The 22,275-nt window shown below is 41.7% G+C and overlaps 1 protein-coding gene across 3 annotated transcripts; it reads right to left on the bottom strand.

The window, feature by feature from the left end:
• Window positions 1-90: 90 nt before the first annotated feature.
• Window positions 91-20,385, bottom strand: pik3r1 (phosphoinositide-3-kinase, regulatory subunit 1 (alpha)). 3 transcript variants are annotated; one of them, XM_038292485.1, is made up of 15 exons: window positions 20,142-20,385; window positions 17,859-18,433; window positions 10,200-10,292; window positions 10,010-10,084; window positions 9,657-9,788; window positions 8,852-9,053; window positions 8,457-8,539; window positions 3,480-3,681; window positions 3,187-3,367; window positions 2,974-3,099; window positions 2,744-2,886; window positions 2,475-2,651; window positions 2,305-2,379; window positions 2,040-2,210; window positions 91-1,861 (listed from the first exon to the last, which is right to left on the bottom strand). In XM_038292485.1, exons 2-15 carry the CDS (start codon window positions 18,193-18,195, stop codon window positions 1,672-1,674), a joined length of 2,187 nt encoding a protein of 728 aa, XP_038148413.1. In that variant the 5' UTR covers window positions 18,196-18,433; window positions 20,142-20,385; the 3' UTR covers window positions 91-1,671. The 3 variants fall into 3 exon arrangements, with proteins under 3 accessions (XP_038148413.1, XP_038148414.1, XP_038148415.1); XM_038292486.1 differs by lacking the exons at window positions 8,457-8,539; window positions 8,852-9,053; window positions 9,657-9,788; ... (2 more) ...; window positions 17,859-18,433; window positions 20,142-20,385 and adding an exon at window positions 5,759-6,226; XM_038292487.1 differs by lacking the exons at window positions 8,457-8,539; window positions 8,852-9,053; window positions 9,657-9,788; ... (2 more) ...; window positions 17,859-18,433; window positions 20,142-20,385 and adding an exon at window positions 4,585-4,849.
• Window positions 20,386-22,275: the final 1,890 nt, after the last annotated feature.

A 22,275-nucleotide genomic window follows, 5' to 3' on the forward strand; every position in this document is an offset into this window, starting at 1 on the left:
AGATTTCATCGTTTGGCTTTGCTTGTGTACCTTTATTTTCCTTTTTCACTCAAAGATACTTTAAATTAAAGACGAGGAAGGAAACTGTAGTTGAGCTGTTGCCATTTTTTTTATTATTTATTTTTAATCATTTAAAAAGGACCTGCGCCACTTTCACACGGCGTCCGATGAAAAATTAGTTTCTGAAATGAGCTGATCCACCCATGTAAACATTTTCTGATACAGAAAAATATACAAAGTGTAAAATGTAAATTGATCTTCTATTCTCATATGGGAACATATCTATTTTATAACAAAATAAATCTCTACTGCTGTTTTGGTGGTGATATGGGTCATACAACCCCCAACCTGCCCCCCCCACCCCCCAATTCTCCGAGTGCTCCTCCAAACAGAGAACTGCACGCCATAACGCTCTTCACTGAAGCAGCTCAAAAAAAAAAAAAAGGCTTTGCCTGAGAGGAACTTTAGTTTGAAGCAAGAAAATACTCATCTTTTCCATCTGTATACCAGCTGTTAAAGTAATTTACAATAAAGTGTATGTTACCATTATTATTATTATTATCTTTAGAAATCGTAAGCTTTCTTGTTTTCTTTTCGTCGGTACGGTAGCTTGGCGTTCTGAAACAAGAATATCCTCTTGGATATTTACACAGGAAAAGATACTTTTTCAAGCGATAAAACAAGCTTATATTGTGGGTTGCAACAGTTAAACAATTCTTAAGTACAAATGGAGAAAGAATTGCATAGCTGATCAGAATATAACTAAAACAGGAACTGATCCTTTTTGGTATGGTGCACTTTGTTTCATCACAATTTCACATATGTACATGAAATAGTCCATTCATAGTTTCACCTGAACCCCCCCCTTAAGATCAAGTTTGCTTCTGCACTCTTAATGCTTTACGAGAAGGCAGGATGCAGGCTTCTCCATCTCTACGCTTCTCTTAGAAGTTCATAAGAGTTGTTTTCAAACCATTACAAAAAAAATTACATGGATAAAAAAAAAAGAAGAAGAAAAAAAGTGCCCTTTTGCTACATTTTCATCCATGGTCTGTTGCTGGACCGATAACACAAGCTAATGTTTTACAGCCATCCAACGTCGCACGGTCTCCCGATTCTATGGGTTTGGTCACATGGACAGTCCACACAAACAAAAAAAACGCACGCACACACGTAGAGAAAGAAAGGAAGAAAGAAATGCATGTCGATGATGAGAGGGGGAAGCCGACAAACGAAGTGTTGGCCGGAGAATTTTCATCTGCTGTGGTTGAACATGCCGGCTGGTAAAGCTTCCAAAGCAGGCGAGCACCACTGGGGGGAAAAAAACCGAAAAGGCCTCAAATGTCCTTCTCTTCTAGGGGGGAGTTCAGCAGTGATCCGTCGGATTCTGTGCCCCCACGAAAAAAATAAAGAGATCTACATTCAGACTCGCCTCAGGTTTTTCGTGGCAAAGTCTCTGAAATGTTTTCAGGCTTTTAATGGTGTCCTTTTTTTTTTCCCCTCCGGTTCCCAAGTCCGAGCCGGGCGTTGGAGCACATCCGCAGCCTTTTTCTCTCTCATTTATCGAGAAGTTATCATGGAGTCCACTGCGTGTCTCCCGCTCCAGCGAGGCTCGTAAATCTTTGCCGTCCGTGCCAAAAGAAAGAAAAAAAACCCAAAACGTCCGGGTCCTCACCGTCTCTGCTGGGCGTAAACGGGGTACGCTAGCGTGACATTCAGTGAGTCGTTGTGCTGGACCAAAGACGTGTGCTGGTAGTGAAGTACGAGTTCTTTCAAAGAGCCGTACAGATTATACGGCTCTGCAAAGCCAAAGCCCGAGGGGGTCTTGTTAATGACGCAGTGCTTCACCTCGCCTTCCACCCTGCAAAGAGAGGACAAACGTCACCACCTGTGCTACATTAACTGGATATCTAATCATTAACATAAATGTTTCCCAAACACTCAAAGTATGCTAGCTAAAATGGTTGAAGAGTTTCTTTTTAAAATAAAGATGAGCAACTATTCACGTTTAAATAAGGCGTAATGAGGTGGATACATACACAACACTGCAGGCGTAGCAGCCTGCTTTGCTGCTGTCCCGGACCAGGAATGTTCCGTCTCTCTTTCCTTGGAGCAGAGCCTCGGCCTGGAGCCGATTGATGTTGCCCAGCCTCCAGGTCCGCTCGTCGTGATGTGGGAGATCCTCATCGTCATCAACCATTGAATATTGACTAAAGAGCGGGAAGTCGCAAAGAGTTAGCGGTGATGGTGGTGGAAAAACAAGAAAACAAACACTGTGCAGTTTTGGTTTGGTTTGATGCTTACTCTTCTGTGTTCTCGTTCTTGATTCCCAGCCACTCATTGAGTTTTTTCTGTCGGACTCCTTTCTGAGTCAACCACCTGCCGGACAGAAAGCAGGGATGTTAGGAACAGAATGAACGGTTTACAGAGTCATATCTGTGAGGATTCATGTTCTGATTGCTGACTCTACTCACATGAGGTACTGGTCTCTGGTCTTGCGGAGCTGGATGAGGTCAGGCTTGATGCTGTTCATCCTCTTGTCGATCTCTCTGTAATCCGCCGCCTGTTTCTTCAGGTCTTCTTCCAGCCTGCGCTTGCTGTCGACGATTTCGCTAATCCTTGATTTCAACTTCTCGTAGTTACCCATAATTCTGCAGAAACGGAAGGAAACATTTAGCTCAAACATGCTTTCGGTTTCGGAGGTTTTCGGAGTCGAAGCGGCTTGTTTGGGAGCCGTTCTCACCTCTGGATCTCCTTGTCATTTCCTTCTCTCCTAAACTTCTCGATATACTCTTTGCTGTACCGCTCTTGCGTCTGACATTGCTCCTCGAATATCTTTATAGTTTCGTTGAAGGCTTCTATCGCTGTCCGTTTCATTTGGATTTCCTGTAAGAACAATGATAAATAAGCACTAGAGAACAAAATGTGGCCTAAAAAGCTGCTGCTGTGGGCTGGACTGCAGCTGCCTCTCACCTGTGACGTTCTGGTGTATTCCTCATACAGACGGTCGTACTCTTTGTTCTTCTCCTGGTACTGCTGGTGGTATTCACACAGCTTCCTCCCCACTGCTTCAATGTTGTCCTCTTTCACCACCTGATCCTGATGACGGATTGAAAGTTGCTGTTAGGTTACAAGCGGAGGTTTGTTTGAAAGGCAACGCTGCTCCTCCATGAGCCAGCTTCCTACCTGCTGGTGCTTGGAGACGGGATAAAGCAGCTTGACGTCTAGCTTGGGGTTGTACTGAGCCAAGGACTCGTTCCGATAGTGGTTGATGAGCTCCACAACGGAGCTAAAAGTCAGAGGATCCGAGAAGCCGTACTTCCCGTCCCGGTGGAATATCTTAATCAGCTTGTTGTTGCCTCCTTTCCTGTAAAGCAAACAGACGAATGAAAAGGTGACGATGGGTTAAATCGACCGGCAGGACCTAAGAGGAAATGAAAATGAACGACAGGTGTGAAGGAGGAGGACGATCGACTCACCTTAGAGTCAGAGTGTAGTCTCCGTGCATTTTAGTCGAGGCGTCCCGCACCAAAAACGTACCGTCTGCAGTGTCCCTCAGTTTCTCATTGACTTCCTCCCTAGAGATGTCCCCCCAGTACCATTCGGCGTCCTGGAGAGCCATGTTGTTGTTCATACCGTTGTTAGTCACAGACGTGGGTTTGGGTGGTTTTGGAGGTAGAGCTGTTTAGACAAAAAGAGGGAGAAAGGAGACCTTTAATATTTGATACTTTATCCTCCTATTTTACATTAAAGGAGCCATAGAAGAATTTTTTTTACTTTTGCTTGAAAAACTACAAAATACATATCAACCCATGTGAGATAAATCAAGCATTGTTCTGCAGGCTTATTAGTTTTTTCTTCCTCCAATTGATCAAACGGGGATAATGAAACGCTCCAACAGCGGGAGGAGAGAGAGCGTGAGTCAGGCAGAATGAATTTCATTGAAGAAAGAAACAGTCTATAAATATTCCTTGCTGCAAATGCAGGAGTGCATCTTTCTGAGACAACAATGCGCACAAATGCCTGGAGATCAGTGGAAAAAACACGGCTCACCACCTTAAACCTACAGCAGCTGACGAACAGATCCTCTTCAGTCTGAGCTTTGATGTGGGATAACCCAATTCTGTTCTATGGATCTACAGCGAATAAACCTTTACAGTCAAAGCCAGTGGTTTTAGAGAGGCTAGCACAGATTAAGCTAAGGTAGTTGGTTCTGCAGCGGTCAACCTTGCAGAATTTCTTCGCTTGACACTAATAGCAGGATTAACTTCTCGGATGCTTTCAGCCATAAAAATCAAACAAAATACAAGCTGTTTGATCTGTTTCATTGCAGCCGAGCGTTGCTACCCCGGCACATGGTTTTGTGCTACCAACCAAACCCACGGTTAATCGAGAAACGACTGGAAATTTCTCAGTCCCAGAATAAGAAAGCGGCCCAACACAGAAGCATGCTGCACCATCCATTTTTTTTTACTTTTTCCTCCAAGGAGGAACATTAACACTTTACAGCTCAAGCAGCTAAACAGTGATTTGAAAAAAAGCCATTAAGAGGCAGCCTGCTCGGTAACGTGTTACATCACTCACCACAGCCAATCACAAAGGGGGGTCAGTCACCAAGCGCTCCTGCATCTTTTATTTCCTGAGACGGATGAGGTCATTTTAGAAGCACTTTTCCCTTTTAAACGCCCGTTAATTTTCTAAAAACCCGGCAGACCGTGATCATATTTTCCACTCTGCAGCTTCCAGCCTTAAAAGCAAATCAGCTTGGCGAGCAGCAGCAGGAGAGATGGCAGGAGAAGATAAGATCCTGCAGCTCGATTCATGCTTTTCCTCACGCATCCCCGTCTCCCTCTGTCGAGCCTGTGCACTTGCTCTCCTGCAGGTTGCTCGGCCCCTCCTCCCTAAGTGTGTCGCGCGGACGCTGGGCCCCTCCCACTGCTGGCACGCAGACAAAGCCAGGTCTGCTGCTGCAGCACGTACGCAGCTGAATTATAATGCCTGGTCCAGGTCAGAGCTAACCCAGGGCTCTGAAATACGCCTGTAATCCCGCAGCATGACACCCGATGTGACAAAGATAGCCTGCCAGATTTCCTAAGTGAAGTCAAAATAGAACCGGCTCCTGGAAGAGAATTAAGGATTCAAGGGAAAGCCGGTTTTCATACTTCCCAGATTTAAGGAGATTTTACAAAAATTATGTAAAGAAATGAGGGAGGCTGCACAAAAAAAACAAAAAAAAACTTAATAAAATAGAAGAAATAAATACATGTATGAAAATAGAAATAAGAGTTAACACTGACAGAATGGCAGCTTTAAAAAATAGTTAAAGTGTTGGATAAAATAGGAACTAATAGCTGAGCAATAATTAAACTACAGTTTTGTTTTTTTTGTGTGTTAAAACTAACTGGTATTTTTTTCTTATCTCATTCCAGCAACTTCCTTAGCTGGGAGGTTTAAGAGTCCTTTTACATTTTTAATTATTTAGATCCTCTTGAGGCAGCGCATCTAAAAATAATCTGAAGGTTCCAGAGGCGTCGGTGTGCGGTGGGAAAGGCACATTAAAGTTAAAGCAGTGTTGCATATGCAGTCATAGCCTAAGCAGCTGCCTGTGGCTAGTGAGCCCACGGCTCCGGCTGACAACATTAAAGAAACAAACGCTAACTCATCTTCTTCTGCGTTTGTTTTAAACTCCGGTTTCTCTCTTTTTTTGTAAAAGCCTGCAGGGTAAAAGACAAATAGGGGGGGCACTCTTCAAACTCACGCTGTAAGTTGTGCATCTCTTGCTGCATAAAAAATAAATTTGAAAAAAAGTCTTTGTTTTCTGAAGCGTCTCTTTCAGATCCACAGGTTAAATTAAATCCAGCAGGAAGGAGCTGAACTCAGGCTGTCCAGTAGAGCTCCATGTCATAGCTTGCTCTGCCCGGTTTGAAGAAATAGCCGGCTTGATTTCTTGAAAAGGTTGCGGCTTTGCGCGCTTCTTAATGAAATCCAGATAATCCGCTGGGCTCTGGGGCAGGTGCCGCGTGCGACCGGCTGAGTGTGACTGACTCACTCGCTCGCTCCGCTCAGTCTGACTGACTGTTCAGTTCCGGCTCTGAGCCTCCCTCTCCTCGTTTCCCTCTCTGAGCGGCGTGAGCCTGGGGCCTGCTCGTGTGGAGGCAGATAGTTAATGATTAGCAGTAGCTGCTCCGGTGTCGCTCAGCTCTGCTCTGAACCCACGTCTCAAGTTTCTGTCACTCCCTCTTTCTTTTTTTTTCTCCTTTTTGTAAAGGACAAAGTGGGAGGGAAAGGTTCTAGGGGGTGTTCAGTCTCATGATTAAGTTGCAAACTTTCAAATATTTGCTGACTGAGCCCTTTGAGAGGCAGGACATGTGGATATCCAGGCGGAGGGGAGGAGGCTGTCCTCAGTTAACAAGTAGTCCTCTGTGGAGCAGGCCGACTCTCTAGCCAACCGAATCTAAGTGGGCCTTTTGACGCCTCCTTAAAATAGGCTTGCAGTAACTGGGAGGAGGCATGCAGACACCCTTTAACGCACACACGCACACACAGGTCATTCACAAAACACACACATTCTGAACATGTGTGTTTACAGAGTGGGCTCCCTCCTCTTCTTTTAGTGTTTGTGTGAGACAGATGACTGAAACCTGGCACACCTGAGCCTTCATCTGTCTGACCGGGTCATGTGCTTAGAAACAGGGAACAGAGAGTTTCAAACCTGTATCTGCTCACTGCCAGTCAGCTGGCTGCAAGAATGCTCAAAAGATAAAAATAAAAATATGTAGCCTTAGAAGCAGAGAAGTTGAATAAGTAGCATATTTAATCTTATTAAGTCAGTGCCGTTTTAAAACTACAGTTAGCAAGGCGAAAGCAGCAGAGCTTACTAATTCTGCACATAGGAAAAAAACTGGAAGCTACAAATAGAATCAGTTGCATTTGTTCTCAATATATTATCTATGTGAAAAGATGGTAGATAACTAGATGCTTATCATGACTGATATGATAATGATCCATATGTGAATATTTCAGCTGCAGGAGACCTTATCCATTTGAAATATAAGCAGTTTAATTCCTTTTTCTTTCTAAAATGTAAAGTATCTCCATCTTTTTTTGTTTTGTTTTAAAATGGGCTTTACTTGTGACTTTTAAGACTAAGAATGATATCTGAACTTTTTCTTTTGTGCTTTTCTTTCCCCAAATGAAAACTTTTCTACTGGAAATTGTTCTAAAAAAGTTTAGTGCCTCCGTCCACTAAAGTGTTCTTACAGGTGCAAATTACCAAAAGCTGAGAGCAGTCAAAGAACAGCAGCGTTATAAATAGCGCCAACAGGTAATAAAAATGTTTAAACAGCTACGGTCAGGCTGTGGCCCGTGGGCGAGCCAACAACTGTGCTTTTAACAAGCCCTGTAAAAACAGACGTGTCACACGCAACACATTGCAGCCTCCTACCAGAGCAGCTCTTAAGCAGACCACCGTAGACAGCTTTGAAACTAACCTCTGTTTCCAGTGTATAAGGCCAGCCATGAGAGAATACACCCAGAAAAAAACCACAATATCTCCGAACAGGCTGCATACTGGTCTAATCCAGTCAAAAAAAAAAAAAAAAAAAAAAAAAAAAAAAAACAGGACATCGAGCAAATGCAAATTTCACTTTGCAATGACGCATTACTGAAACTACTTTCAAACAAAAACAAAGCCCCCATTCTGCCTTGCCAAATAAAGTCTACCAACTCAAATTTGACTCCATCCCGATGCAAAAAAGTTTACTTTGACACACTTTACACCATCATAGAAACCTGAGAAGCACTGACAATGTTGGGTTGTTTTTATCTAAGTTTTGTAAATACTCAAACAGCATCCTGCTAAATTTAGTCCCTGATTGGAGACTACCCACCTGCCTTTTTTGACTTCAGAACCAACTCATTAGGTTCAACTAAAGGTAAACATTGTTTACAGTTAGCAAAATCTAAACTGAATTATTCAACATGCAAAAATCTAGAATTACTGGGTAAAGAAAATAAAAGAGACTTTTGTCCTGGTTAAAGAATATGCAGGTTTAAATACCCTGTTTGGTATATAAACCAAAAATTATATTAATAAACCACCTTTAGGATCAAAGGTTTCATGGAAATGTACACATTTTTCCAGTTTCAAAACTGCATCCTATATAATATTACCCCTCTGCATTGAAATAAATCTAGAAGTTGAGATTTGCAACTTCTGCAGTTGCAAGTCAAAACGCCTAAAGTTGAGCTAATAATAGCACAACTCTCAGTCTGAGTTGTGCAGCAGTTTACTTCCCTGCAGGAGCTTAACGTTCATTTTCTGCACCCACTGATTAATAATGCACAGATCTCTAAAGGTTCCCCTCTAAAAGCAGCGATGCAAAGTAAAGCAATGTTGCATCGGATAGATCTTTGTAAATGATGGATGACATGTGAGAAAGAGGGAGAGCAGCTACCTGGAGCAGCCTGACTTTCACTCCACTCGCTGGTCACCAGAACCTCGATGATCTTGATGAAAGCATCCAGACTGGGTTCACAACTGTAGGAGGTGAGAAAAGACAGAAAATGGCAAGTTAAAGGTTGCACAGTCTGAGCGGTGCTTTCTGCCGCTCTAGTTTCAATCTGATAGTAATTCAGGCTTAGCTACTTAAATTGCAAGAGCTAAGAAGAAAAGCTGCAACCTATGTTTGCTTAAGGCTAAAATCCACCACTAGCCTGGCAGGCTGCTATGTGCATGCATTTGAATCTGTCAGTATTACATGACTGAGCCTGTCTGTCTGCAGTCTATCTATATTTGACAAACCCCAGCATCTAGCAGCAATGTGTGAGCCCACTCTGCTCCGATATTCACCTGGTGGGTTGCTGTCTAAAAAGCACGGGGCTGAAGATCTCGCCAAGCGATCTGGCAGTGAGGAGGTTCTTGGACCCGTTCTGGCACACTCTAGCAAAGTGCCTGAGCAGACACTGGAGAGTGAGCCAGTACTGGGGCGGCAGGGTCGGAGAGCTGGCGATGCGGCGTAGCAGCTGGGCGCATTCCTCGGGGTTCACCACCTCTGTTGGAAAAGATGAAGAGCAGGCTTTGGGTCAGATGGATGAAACGCTCAGCACAGATCTGCTTCGGAAGACGAGCGGCATGAAATGAAAGCGTGTTCTTCAAACAAGGAGATGGAAAAATAAGTCATGCAGTTTTTTTGTCTTGAAAACCGCTGAGAGATTGTGTGGTTGAGAATGAGTGTAAGGTACACTAGCAGGTGATTGGCTGCTTGGAGATGGCAGAGATAAACTTTCAGGCTTGTTTTAGTTCCTATTAACCACAGATATCCTGTTTCTGGCCATGTGACAGCAAGAGAATGCAGAGCAGCAGAACACAGGGAGGTGACTTTTTTTTCCGCCTTTGCTCACAAAAAAGTAAAAAAAAAAAAAAAATCTGTCTAAAAGTATGCAAAACATGTCCATTGCATGCTTTGCTCTCAGAACATCTAAGAAAAGATTTATAAAAAAAAAAAGTTAGAATGGAAGAGGGGAGGGCAAAGACAAGCTTTTGTGGTTTTCTGCTAACAGAACGTGATGTACAGTCGGGGAGGGTACATTACGTCAGCAATTCTATATTAAACCCTGTACATAAATGATCACTAAACCTGTTTGGTGGCACCTACCTTTGGCCGTGTGGATCATCTGAGCATGGACGGCAGCTGGGATAATGGGCTGAGGGAGATCCTGCAGGTACCTACGCAGACCGTCGCACAGGGCAGAGAGCTCCAACTGGTCCAGCTCTGCAGCGGGAGGATCTGAAACGCATCACAATGCTCGTTTTCAGCCTGCAGACATGCTCATTTGTGGGAAAACCACAGTTCTTTGTGTTAGTAACGTCATGTATGTGCAAACCTAACCCCTTTCTTTTCTGAAACTTCCTCTGCATGTACTAGCCTCACTCACTGGAAACTTACAAGGTTCACACTAGCTGATTAGAACCCAAGACTGGAAATAAAAATAAAAACAAGCTTCTTACCACAATCATAATACTGTCTGACTTCATGTCCACCTCCAGCAGTGAATGTTCGATACAGAGTTGGGTTATCCACACCTATGAAAGAGCACACAGACCTCATGTCATGTGGTTCTGTTAAACCGCTAATTGGCGAGCAAATTAAGCAGGATATAAAGGTAGACAGGTTGTCTTCTTAACATGTAAGCCTCACCTTTCCTCTCGATAGCTTCCAGCAGTCGGGTCAGCAAGGGTGGAGCGGTCTCTGGGAGGAAAAACTGCTCCGTCAAGTCCATTAAACAGACACCTGAGGAGACCAAAGTCAACAGAGGTCCTTATTAAAGCAGGCGGCTTCCTAATAATTGGTAAATGAGACAATCTAATTTTGTGTGCCCTCCTATTGCATGTGATTAGTGTAATGCATGTGTTCGCTGACTATTTAACAACAGCTCTCTCTTTAGCCAAAAAGGCCAGATTTGCATAAAGCATACCCTTTAGTTGTCCCATCAACAGACTCCCACATGAGCAGGTTCTCCTACTTCTCTAAAAAATGCTCTTCTTTCTCTTTTTGTCTGTTGTGTAAAATCCCCCCAAAATACATCGAAGTTTGTGGTTATAGGTTTGAGTACAACTAATTTCTTTCTGACTGAAACCCCAAACGTTCTCAGGGGATTTCACTAGAAAAAGTAACTGCAGAGTTTGAATGATTACGTTTCTAAAGCACTGTGTTGGGTCAACTGAGCTAACAAAACTTTATTGCAGAGTTACAGTGTAATTACTTTAAGAAATCAACATTTTTTTACATTTTAAACAAACTCCTAAATCACAGATGGCAGCAATTCATCTGAGCCTGATTGAGTGTTTGACCAACGGACCACTCGGAGCTTCAAAGGCAGCAGGTACATGACCAAAGAACCGCTTTCAAAGAGGAAAAGAAAAGTGCGATTCAAGAACAGGAGGAGCAGAGCACTGAAGGAACCAAGCAAATATCCTGTGACATGAGGTTGGCCAGGTCCACGGTATTTTTGTTCCTCCTTACTTATTTTGCCTTTAGAACTCTGCAGCCAGGTGTGGACATGAAAGGAGGAGGATTTGGCAGCGATTTTATTTGAATTTGTAAAGGGGTATTTTGAAAAGTTTTTTTTTTTCTAAAAGGTTCAACTGTTCCATCATGAGACTTCAGGCCCATGAATGGAGCCTTTCAATAAACTATATTTTCCTTTCTGCCTTCGCCTTAAAAAGAAAAAAAATGTTTTACTATTTTAAACATCGGCTATTAAACTAAACAAGTGCAGCTCTCAGTAATGCATGATAATTAACATTGCTGCCCGCTTCCGCCAAACACGGTTCAATCAGGCGAATAATGAACGGCCTCGACCGAATCCACATCCTCCAACCGGTGCACCGCTCCGGCTGCCATGCTGCGTGTGAAGAAACAGGATTACTTAAGTCCTCCTGACCACACAACACACAAACTTTCACGGAGGACAAGTGGTCATCTGGAAGACATTACTGGAAATGCAAACCCAGAGGGACGAGGTGGTTCTGAGAAGTAGCTAACTTTGAGACGGAGCAAAGTTTCCCTAAATAAAGATGGAGACACGCGGTGCTGCCATCTCTCACCTTAGAAGTCTAAGCTTTCTCCATGACAAGACATCCAACACGGATTTCGTCCGACGGCCAACCCATTTTCTGAGAAACGCTGCTTACTATCAGGGGTAAAATGAAACCCTACCCACCTGCTTTTTCACAGATCAAACCCATAAAAATCATAAATCAAACTGCAAAAACATCCACTCCGCATGTAGCAGGTATCAAGCTTTCCATTCCACGTACTAGATGCTGCTCTCTAGAAAAATTCTGGGAATTTGACGTACATTTCCACGCACCTAAGAGCATCCTGTGGGATTTCTCTGACAGCTGGCCGATAACTGCCACAACAAGACGTATCTTCAAAGTGAACCAGGGTCTAATGTTTATGGGCTGTGTCAGTGACCAGGCATATGAGTGACACCGGCGCGGACTAGATAGAGTTGCTTCTTAGTACTGTCAACGACGTGACAGTTTTGGCGCCGATGGAAATGTATAGAGTATCGAACAAAATATGGCGGACATGCTTGGAGCCATCAGCGCCGATTCCTCAGATGCCCTAGCAGACGTTATCAACATATCCAACGGTAATAAAAAGGATGAATCTGATGTGTTCATTTGGAGCTCGGTAATTATTTTGGCAAAACGAGGATGGTCGTTCTCCTGTCGTAATAATTCAACCGCGATGGATACAACCGTTTTAATCATTTTTATTACGGTTTGCTTATATGGGTCAACTGTTGGCAGATCCTTGTGGAGGGGTGGGGCTTCAATCAGCTGGACTTCCTTAAATAGATTACTTATTTAACAACTGACAATATCTGCTCAATTATAGATTGAATCATTTTATGTAATTTAATTTCGAGCCATCTATGAGATCAGGCTGCAATGGTATGAGCTGGATTGGTTTCATCCTATATCTCTGTATAATGGATATTAATGTGACCCGTTTGCCTGGTATAGTGTTTGAGATGACATTTAATGTGAGTTATAGTGCTTTAGAAATTAACCCAAATAAACAAGTTGGGTAAAATCCACACAAAAGGAAGATTAAATCCAACATAAAAGTTATGTTTGCATAAAAACATTTTTTTTTATATATATATACAGACGTTCGAATAGTTGCATGGCAGAAGACTGTAAAATTTTATTTACTTTTCTAAGAAAGACGGTATCTGTGGCAACCTGGAAAAGAATAGCGAGGAGACAGTGGCCTCATAAACATGCTGCTACAGGTTTGCATGGTTGGCAGCTTGCAGTGAGGCCTCAGTCAATCAGTACGCAGTCAGACAAACACTGGGGTACGGAGGGCTTTGCAGCTGCCACTGGTAGAGCTTCAGTGTGTTTGTGGTGAGTTGTGGGGGGGGGGGCAACAATCTCACCGGCTCAAATGGCATGTCTGCAACGAACGAAATGTAGACTGTGGGCAGGACGGGACTGGGGAATATCTGTAAAGATAGCCTGCTATTTGGATATATTTAGAGAGTCTGCTCTGGTAACTACCGTTTTCAGGTTACAGTATTTCTCTGTCTGGATGAGGTTTGAATCAGAGGGTGAATGTAACAGATTAGACGACCTACAACAAGACCTATGTATAAGCATTACTGAGGAGAGGCTTTATCACAACTGATTTATAAGACAAAAAAAAGATGCAGCTTTGAACCACAGTAGGGGAAAAAAGCAGACAATGTCTCCTCCTGCTGGAAGGAAGAGGCAATGCAGGTGTAAAGCAAGAGCCAATGAGAGGACTGTTGCTAGAGCCTGAAATTTAACCCTTTATGAGGGATAGGCCTGGTGTGACTTTAAAAAATAAAACAACAATAAAGAGTACTTTTCTACTGAGCAATCTGCCATAAAAGACTTTAATTAAAACGGATAGAGGAGATAAAAAAAAAAATCAAACCTACAAGCAATAGGATAATAAGTTATGCGTCTCATTTTCACTGGACAGTGTGCAGTGATTTTAATGCATCCTGTTAACAGGTCCAACAGTGACAGGTTGTGACTTTACAAGCTTAACAATTAAAACAAGAAACACATTTTTAAATATTTATTTGCAGGTTTATAAGCCCATCTGGTCCATAAGTGAATACTTTAGTGCGCTTCAGATGAGATACCATCTTTTCTTTTTTTTTTACAAGTCTGCAGCAACTTATGGGGCTATAATCTAGAAGTTTGTTTGACCACAACGGTTTTAAGATATGCAACTGCTTCCTTAAAGCTATGCTGATGGGGTGAGCTGTAACTGCTCGTAGTTTCCCCCCGCTGAGCTGTTCATGCGCTTTAATGGGTACAAGCCTGTGCATTCAGGAGAACTGTGAAGCACAATGAGCCGACAGAGGAAGGAAATAAAACGCTTTAAAATTTGCCGCAGATTTTCCATGTTTAAATGCTATTTATGTAATGTGTCTCAGTTTCAACACACAGCATTAATCATTGTCTTGCTCTGATCTTGCCTCTCTCCCATTGCACTCCTTCTGGTCAACCACTCCACTCTCTGGGGTTTATTTCCTTGCTCTCTTTCTTAATCCTCCTCACCGACTTTGACAAACTCCAGTAAAGAAGATTTTCCAATCCAGACGTCATTCTTTACACAAAATCAGGTGATGGAGCAGCTATGCGTGGTCCCGTGCACGCAATTCCTTACAAATCCCAGCGGATTTGCACACTAATGCAATTTGCTGGGAGGAACAAAATATTGAATTTCAGTGTAGATCTTATAGAGTTTTTAAATTACATTACTGGGAAGGACAGCAGTTCAACTCAAACAGGTCTTTGTGTTAAAGTTCCTAGAAGCAAACAAAAGAGCAAATTGATGAGGGTGTGATGGTGTTAGCATATAAAGCACAGTGGATGAAGCCACTTATAACCCATGATATTGTTAAAGAATAATCTCCTGATGCAATTACTGCCATAATAACAACAATAAGACATTGGTTTAATAATCACCCGTTTTTATAATCAGATTTCGGAAAAATAATGACTTTCTTACCCCGTTAGAGTGCAGCATCACCAGCTGCGCAGAACGCAGGTTAATATTATTACCACTAGGATTTCATGAAATATTTACCAAAGATTTTATATCAAATGAATAATATAAGCAATATATAAAAAAACACATCTGTACGATCTATTATCAGACAGCGTAAAAGTGGCAGACAGAGTGGTGCGAGTTAGCATGCTTCCACTTTATTGTCTGGTTGCATTGTGCTGTACTGTAATCAACACTTAGCACAATACTGATTCGTCACAGAGCCACACATCAGTCTGCCGTGGAGTCTGAGGCACCAATGCATTACTGAAAACTGAAAAAAAATTATTGATCAGAGCAGATGATCAACATCTGCTGAGGTCAATCTGCTGATCTGGATGATAGCAGCCTTTTTGTTTAGTTTTTTTCCCCCAATGGGGACAAGTAATAAATCCTCTGCCACAATTACTAAACACCATTTTACTAGATTTTTTAATGGGTAACAGACATAAAAAGCCTTAAATAGGGCAGAAGTCAGGCTGGATGCTAAAGAGGCCCAGAAAAGGAGAGCTGCATTATCTCAATCTCAAGCTATGTGGAGCACTTTCCCTGATCTGTCCCTACTGCACAGACCCATCATTCCATCCAATTATATTAAATCTTAAAAACAAAAGAAAAAAACAAAAGAAAAAAAAGCTGTATTTTATTAGAAAGCCATCATCAACATACAGTGCTATGAGATAGTGAAATGCTTCGCAATACGGCGCAGTGTGCAAATCGTCTGCAGGCATCAAATATTTCTTGGAACAAGACTGAGCATGCAGAGGAACAAGCAACCCTTCTCACTTTCCTCCGGCATTAAGACAAGCGTTGCGTCGCAGTGGCTCCATGAAACACTCAAAGTATGAAGGTTAATTAAACAATTAAAACATAGTTAAATGCTGGAAAAACTAAACTCCACTTTAAAGTGTTTCTTGAAGAAAAAAAAAAGATTTGTTATCAGTTTTTCCCAATGCTTGCATGTGACCCCAACGTTACCGTGTTCCTTGCACTTGGCGGGCCCAAACACATGTACTGTATGTTGTCTTAGCTTAGAGGCCCAGCAAAGGAGCAACACTTTAATGTTTCTAAAAAAAAGAAAGAAAAAAAAAGAAAAAGAAGGAGCAAGCAGGAATGAGCCGGAATAGTTTCCCAGCCCTGCCCTCTTCTCTCTCCACATCTGCTGCACTCATGTAAACCTCTCTCCTCCCCCCATGGCTCAAAGAAGAGAGGCCCCTTTCTAAGCCTCAATTCTCCACCTTCTCTGCCCTCGCAGAGCTGACTGTAGGAACTATCAAAACATAAAAAAAAAGGGAGAGGGAAGAAGAAGAAGAAAAAAAGGGGGGCTTTGGTGTAGGAGGAAGGGAGTTGGATCCCTCAGTGGTGGGCAATAAATCACAAACACTCTGGGAGCAACAAGACCCTCTTCAAAGCCCCTTGAGCATGGACAGGCCTGGTTCCTCCCATAGCCCCCTCCGTCTACCCTATCCCCTGCTTCAGCCCCTTTGCCAAGCCCCCTGCTCTGCCCCAGCACTGATCCCTGCACACAGTATCCCAACCATCTCTCCAGTTAGCACAAGAGCACATGCTCTTTTCCCCACAACCCCAGGGCGACCCCCCCCATCTCCCACAGTCCAGGACACAGAGACTTTTCTTCTCTCTACGCTATATTCCCACTCGCTCCAGGCTCAGCCCTGCTGCCCCTCAACCACGACACAGCCATTAACCCCCCCGCAGCCCCTGGCTCACCCAGCAAACCGCAGCAAAGAATTTCACAATCACACCACAAAGAGAAGAAACTGGAAACCTTGCAGGCCCGGCAGCTCTTTAGGCGCGCGGGCAGGGTTTGAGTGCGAGTCCGTGCGAGCCTCTGCCTCATCAAAACAGAGGCGAGTTTTAATTGCGCTTCATAGCTGTGGCCTGGGCTGAGATTTCAAAGGATTCGTAATGAGCCAGAAAAACCTCGTCTCACGTCACATTACGGGACAAATATCTCAACTAAGGCCTAAGGAATATATATTTGTTCTTAGATAAAATTTTGAAGAAAAATATTTATAGAGCCCCCCCTCTTCCCAAAAAACAAAACTGTAATCAGATAAGAAACTGAACAATAAGGTAGAAAAGTGAAGCTAAACACGAGCCGTTTTGGTTTTGGTGGACTGAATGCACAACAGAGGCTGCTTTCTCCTAAGATGCTGAATCAGAGACATTGTGTTGTTGTGATAGGGACTAATTCAGTTTAACAATAGACACTCTGTACACTATTTCGCTTTATTTTCCTCCAAAAGGAAAAAAAGAAAAACTCCCAAGCTTTTCACATTTTTTTCATTTTAAAGTTTCTGTGCTTTGCACAAACAAAACCAAGCAAACCATAACCCTACTGTATCTGAAGCAAACTACGTATTACTAAATAAATTATTATTGGTTGGATTTTTCTGTCATTAGAACTGTTAATTCTGCTTCATGCATGTTTTTTGTCAAACTCCTAACAACTTCTATAATCACCAACGTCTGCATTAATATTCTACATTATATAACGAGTGCCTCAGAGAATAACCAAGTCCTGTCACACCAGAATTTCCCCACTGTGGGACAACCAAGGCATTTTTTCTCCTTTTCTAAATTTAGTTTGACTAAAGGACTGTTAACTAATCATAACACACCATCCGTTGTACCAACTGTATTAATGTCCTCAGGTCAGAGTAGACCAAAATTAACTTTAGACCACAGTAAAAACTCTCCACAGCTTCCTCACAAAGCATCCCTCTGATGAAACATGGTGGTGGCGGCCTCATGCTGTGGAGAAATCTAAACACAGACCTAAACTCAACTAAGAACTTGTGTCAAGACTTTAAAAGTCATTGTTCAAAGGTTTTCCTTCAAATGTGACTTGAGTTATTTTACTTTGAAAACAAGCATCAACCACAATTCCATTCTTTGTCTTTTTAAAGCTGCTAGAAACCTACCTAAAAAAAAACCTACAGCTTTAATAGCAGCAAAAGAATCTTGCCCCAACATGTCTAGATCCACAAATCTAAGGATTTGCCTTCAGGCTGATATGGACATTCCAATCCTCCATGATCGAGAAGGATAACAGATGATATCCACCGGGCCATATACTGTATACCGACAGGTTTTCTAACTGTACCGTGAATACACACAGACTCCATTATTCACCGAGATCTGAGTTAGGTTCTGTTTTGGTGAAGCTAAATACCAATTTATGCTAAAGTTCAAGTTTCCGCTCTTCTGCATCTTAAAAGAGAAACTCACCTTGATCTGAATCAGAATCTGCGTCTCCTTTGAAGTTTCCTGGAGCTAGAGGTAAGGGTCTGAGGGGCCTGGGCTTGGGTGTTGGAGGTGAGATCCATTTCTTCCCGACGTACTCTACATAAGTCCCTGGAAAGTCCCCTTTTTCCTGCGTGGTCTCGTTAAAACCCGGTAGCCAACCAATCTTCTGCGGCTGCTGTTCCAGGCCGTCGCTGTAGCCGAGAGCCACCAGAGCTCCCTTGCTTACCAACAGGATGTCCCCCACATGTAGATCAATATCTTCCTCCCTCTCTTTCTTGTATTCATAAAGCGCTCTGTACTGATATCCTTCTACACTCATTTTGAAAGGGCTCAGTTATTGTGTTTTGTTTAAGACCCTTTCTCAAAGATGAGCTTCAGTAACTGTTTTTTTTAATGATCAAAGGTTTAATGGCGAGGAAAGGTATCTAGCTTGTCTTCATTCTTTCACAGTTCCAGTTTTGTGTCGACGCTTCCCTGCGCTCCTTGTGTGCCTCTCCACAGTATGTACCCATCAGCAAATGGCCTGCAGCTGCGATGAATAGCTTTCTTATCAAGACCTGTAAGTTGAGAGGAGAGGCCATGATCATCACACTGCACAAGAGTCCTGCATGCAACGTAGCAAAATCCATGTTAAGAAACCATATGACTGTTGATTAAAGAGGCAGATGTAGCCGCAGTATGCTTGTTCTGATTTAAGTTCAAGTGATATCATAACCTGTAATAGAATGAGCAAAAAATATCCAACAAGTCCAGGAAGTTACCAGAGTCAGTCTCGTAAATGGTTTCAGTTATGTTGAGAGCTTTTACTAAATAAGCTATCAAATTTTGTCCCAGTGACTCTTGGAATCAGCTCCAAATCTAAACAACATTCAAATGCTGAAACATCTGGACGTAGCTGTTCTGATTGATGACCCTGCTGATAATTAGACCAGACAAATGGACTTCTTTTTGTTTTCCTGTTTAAACCTTTTTTTTGTTTTCCTGTTTAAACTTATATACACACATACACACACACGTCATATAAGCATCAGTTTCTTTTAACAGTAACAAAAAAGCAAAGGAGCCTTCTTTCAGCCAGCAACAGGTGGGGGTAGGGAAGGGATACTCCTGCCTTGGACTTTTCATGCTTAAATCAGGGAAAACTAATATCCCTTTAGAGTATGGCAAGGAATAACTTCCGAAATTTTGGAATTTTGCGGTTATGTGGATGATTTACTAACTTGCTAAATTATATACTACCTACTGTTGGTAGAGTTTCAATTTGCAACTGTGTTATAAGGTTGGAAACTGACAAATATTTATAGGATGATAAACAAAGGGATATTAGAGCAAACTATATTACCTTTTTGGTAGAGGAATAATCAACTTTGAGAAGTACTTGCACTTAAAGAGGTGTTGAGGTGACTATTCTTTGTTTATTATCTAATAACAGTTATTTTCTTAAATGTTTGGATGTTATAGAGTTTCCTGTAAAATGCACCAATTAAGAAATTAATACATGCATTATCTCAGGTTCACAACATAAGCAGGGGAAGTAGTAGCGTGTATATTTATGGGATCAAAAGTTGTACAAAATGTTCTATGCAAATGTTCTGTTTTGTCTCATTTGCATATGCGTCCCACGGGCAAAGAAGGAAGAGAAGTGTCTTTTCTTTGTTTACATTGCCTGCACCATGTTAGATGGGATCAAATAATACATAAAAACAGGAAATAAAAGTTTCAAACTTTTACATTTCCAGGCAATCATGTTTATAGTGTAGCTGTGGTGTCTTCAGGGCAGCCCTTATCGTCAGGGAAGTAAAATAACCGTCTTAAAAGTAAATGATTCACTGCTCCAGACTGTATTATTACCGTAATGGCACCTCTTCACCGTTTGTGGCATGCAGGGCTGCGCAGCAAACATTTAGCACATAGTTTCTCTAACATGTGCCTCATTACTGGAAAAGCCTCTCTTTGCCACAGATAACTAGGATGAAAGTTAGCTAAATGTAGCAGAGACAAACTTGAGCCTTAAGGATACAGCCTGACAAAAACCGTTGAAGGAGGAGTTAGCCGAATTAGCTGAATGTACACGAAATATGAAAAGGAGGAAAAAAGATTCCTAACAGTAAAAAAGAAAGTATAATGTTAAAAATAACTATTTTCCAAGTAATTGAAAGTAGCTACATGAATGGTATACATATTAACAACTTGCTTTAGATAAGAATCAGGCGTTACTTTTTTTTTAGCTAGTTAACTTGAGGAGTTTGAGCAGCAGTATCTTACCGAGTGAGAGAAGCTCCTCAGACGATCTCAGAGTCTTCTTCTCTTCACGGAAAATGGCTTTTAACTTTGAAAAACTATCAGCGAATGCAGCCCCGAACACATCCTTTACCTGCCCAGCTAAAAACGGTGGGTTCCCAGCGACGGTCTAAATCCGATTTAATGACTAGAACAAAGTGTTACGACACACATAAGCAGCCAGGCGACATAACGGCGCAGCTCCCCGTCCCGAACAAATGTTCCCTTCAATGTCGCCCTAGTGGCCGAGGAGGGGCGGGACCAGCCGCCGCACCTTATTGGATGGAATTCCTGTCAATCTATGGGGTCATACGATTGGACCAATAAGATTCCCGCAAGAGCCAACACAGCCCCTCTATCAAGAGGAACATGAAACAGAAATTACATAACTTAATAGTTCAGAAGTTTACACGATAGATAGATAGATAGATAGATAGATAGATAGATAGATAGATAGATAGATAGATAGATAGATAGATAGATAGATAGATAGATAGATAGATAGATAGATAGATAGATAGATAGATAGATAGATAGATAGATAGATAGATAGATAGATAGATAGATAGATAGATAAAAAACCTGAAATGTTAGAACTTTAAATTTACAGGCATGTGTATATTACTGTTTCTATATATTTTTACTATTTTTCAAGGCTGCACTTAAAAAGAAATGAAACTGTGCAGAGCTTTTCTAAACGAAATTTCTTTTTGTTTTACACTTGCGTAAACAAAATGACAAATACATCTAAGTCTACATAGATGGATAGATAGATAGATACAATTACATTAAACAGAAGTAAATTACATACATGTACTCATATACAACAACCCAAAAGAAAAAAAACAAAATAAATAAATCAACCCCCTGAAAAACTGAGAGTAAGCATTTCCTTATTTACACGACATAAAACATCTCAACCTCCCCAAATAGAAATCAACTCATTCAAGTCTGATACCATCCTATAATAAACAAACTCTGTCCTAGGACGTGCAAAATGATGGGTTAGATGCAGAGATACATTTCAATAAAGCTAAATTATTATTCAATTGGTATTATTACAAAGCATTTTGTAAGTCACATTGTTTATTTCATTTCATCCTGCTTTATTTCCTACAGATCTCTCCAAACATAGACTACATTTATTTTGCTATATATATATGAATGGATGATTGACAAAAAAAGAATCACAACAAAATAAGAAACACTTGGGGCGGCACGTAAGCATGTTTCCAGGCTTATTGTTTTCACACATTTCTGCCAATCATTATGTGTTTTCTGTATACACAGTCTGAAAATGTTACAAGGAAAACATGTGAGGCTCATGACTGTGCATGTGGGTGGCCTAATTAAGGTTGAGAGAGGGAGAGGGATTGCTTGCAGAAATACCCCTATACTATCCTGTCTATGCTAAAGGAAACTGTAAGCAGCTTTGCACAAAAGTAGGCCCCTTTAAGTGTTCAACGGGCAGTCAAAAGGGGAACAAGGGAAGCATAGAGCAGTAGAGATGGTTTTAAAAAAAAAAGCAGTAAAATAGGAACTTCAAACTGTTGCTGTGGTGAGTTTGGAAAATTCCTCTTTGCCTCACAAAGATTAACACTTTTTTTTTTGTCTTGAACAAACCCAACCAAATGTTTTTGGTAGATTTCTGTAGCATAATAAACTTAGCCAGAGATGATGGAGTGATTATTTTGGCTTCTAGACCACACAGCATAATCTCCACCTCTGCCAGCAAGAGTCCCCCCCTCCTTGCAAAAAGATAATCATGCTTGAATGACCCATCTGCTGCTCTGTGGATACACAAACTGCAACAGTGATCTCTGTTCCCAGACAAAACATTCATAGGATTTCCCTTTTTAATATTGTCTGCCATAAAAGACAGGATAATGGATACGCGTTTCATAGTCAGTCCATAACATTTCTAAATATGATAAACTACACTGCATTTGCTTTTTGCAATTCTGATGGAAGTTATTAAAAATTATAAATGGCAAGCATAGGCGTTTTTAGTCTATTTTTCGGGGTGCTGAAGCAAGCCTAATTTGAATAAAAGCACCCCTATAATATGAGTTGCTTACTGTATAGTTTATGCACTTTTGACAATAATAATAATAAAAAA

The sequence above is a fragment of the Cyprinodon tularosa genome, unplaced genomic scaffold, assembly GCF_016077235.1.
Source record: "Cyprinodon tularosa strain WSP-4 unplaced genomic scaffold, ASM1607723v1 ctg313, whole genome shotgun sequence".
Lineage (NCBI taxonomy): Eukaryota > Metazoa > Chordata > Actinopteri > Cyprinodontiformes > Cyprinodontidae > Cyprinodon > Cyprinodon tularosa.

Coding starts and splice junctions, on each gene's coding strand:
- pik3r1 (XM_038292485.1), bottom strand. CDS start 18,195: ATGAGTGTAGAAGGATATCAGTACAGAGCGCTTTATGAATACAAGAAA. Junction 9,789..10,009: donor CAGACAGTATTATGATTGTG/GTAAGAAGCTTG, acceptor GATGCGTTTCAG/ATCCTCCCGCTGCAGAGCTG. Junction 3,682..8,456: donor TGAAAGTCAGGCTGCTCCAG/GTAGCTGCTCTC, acceptor TTGTCTAAACAG/CTCTACCTCCAAAACCACCC.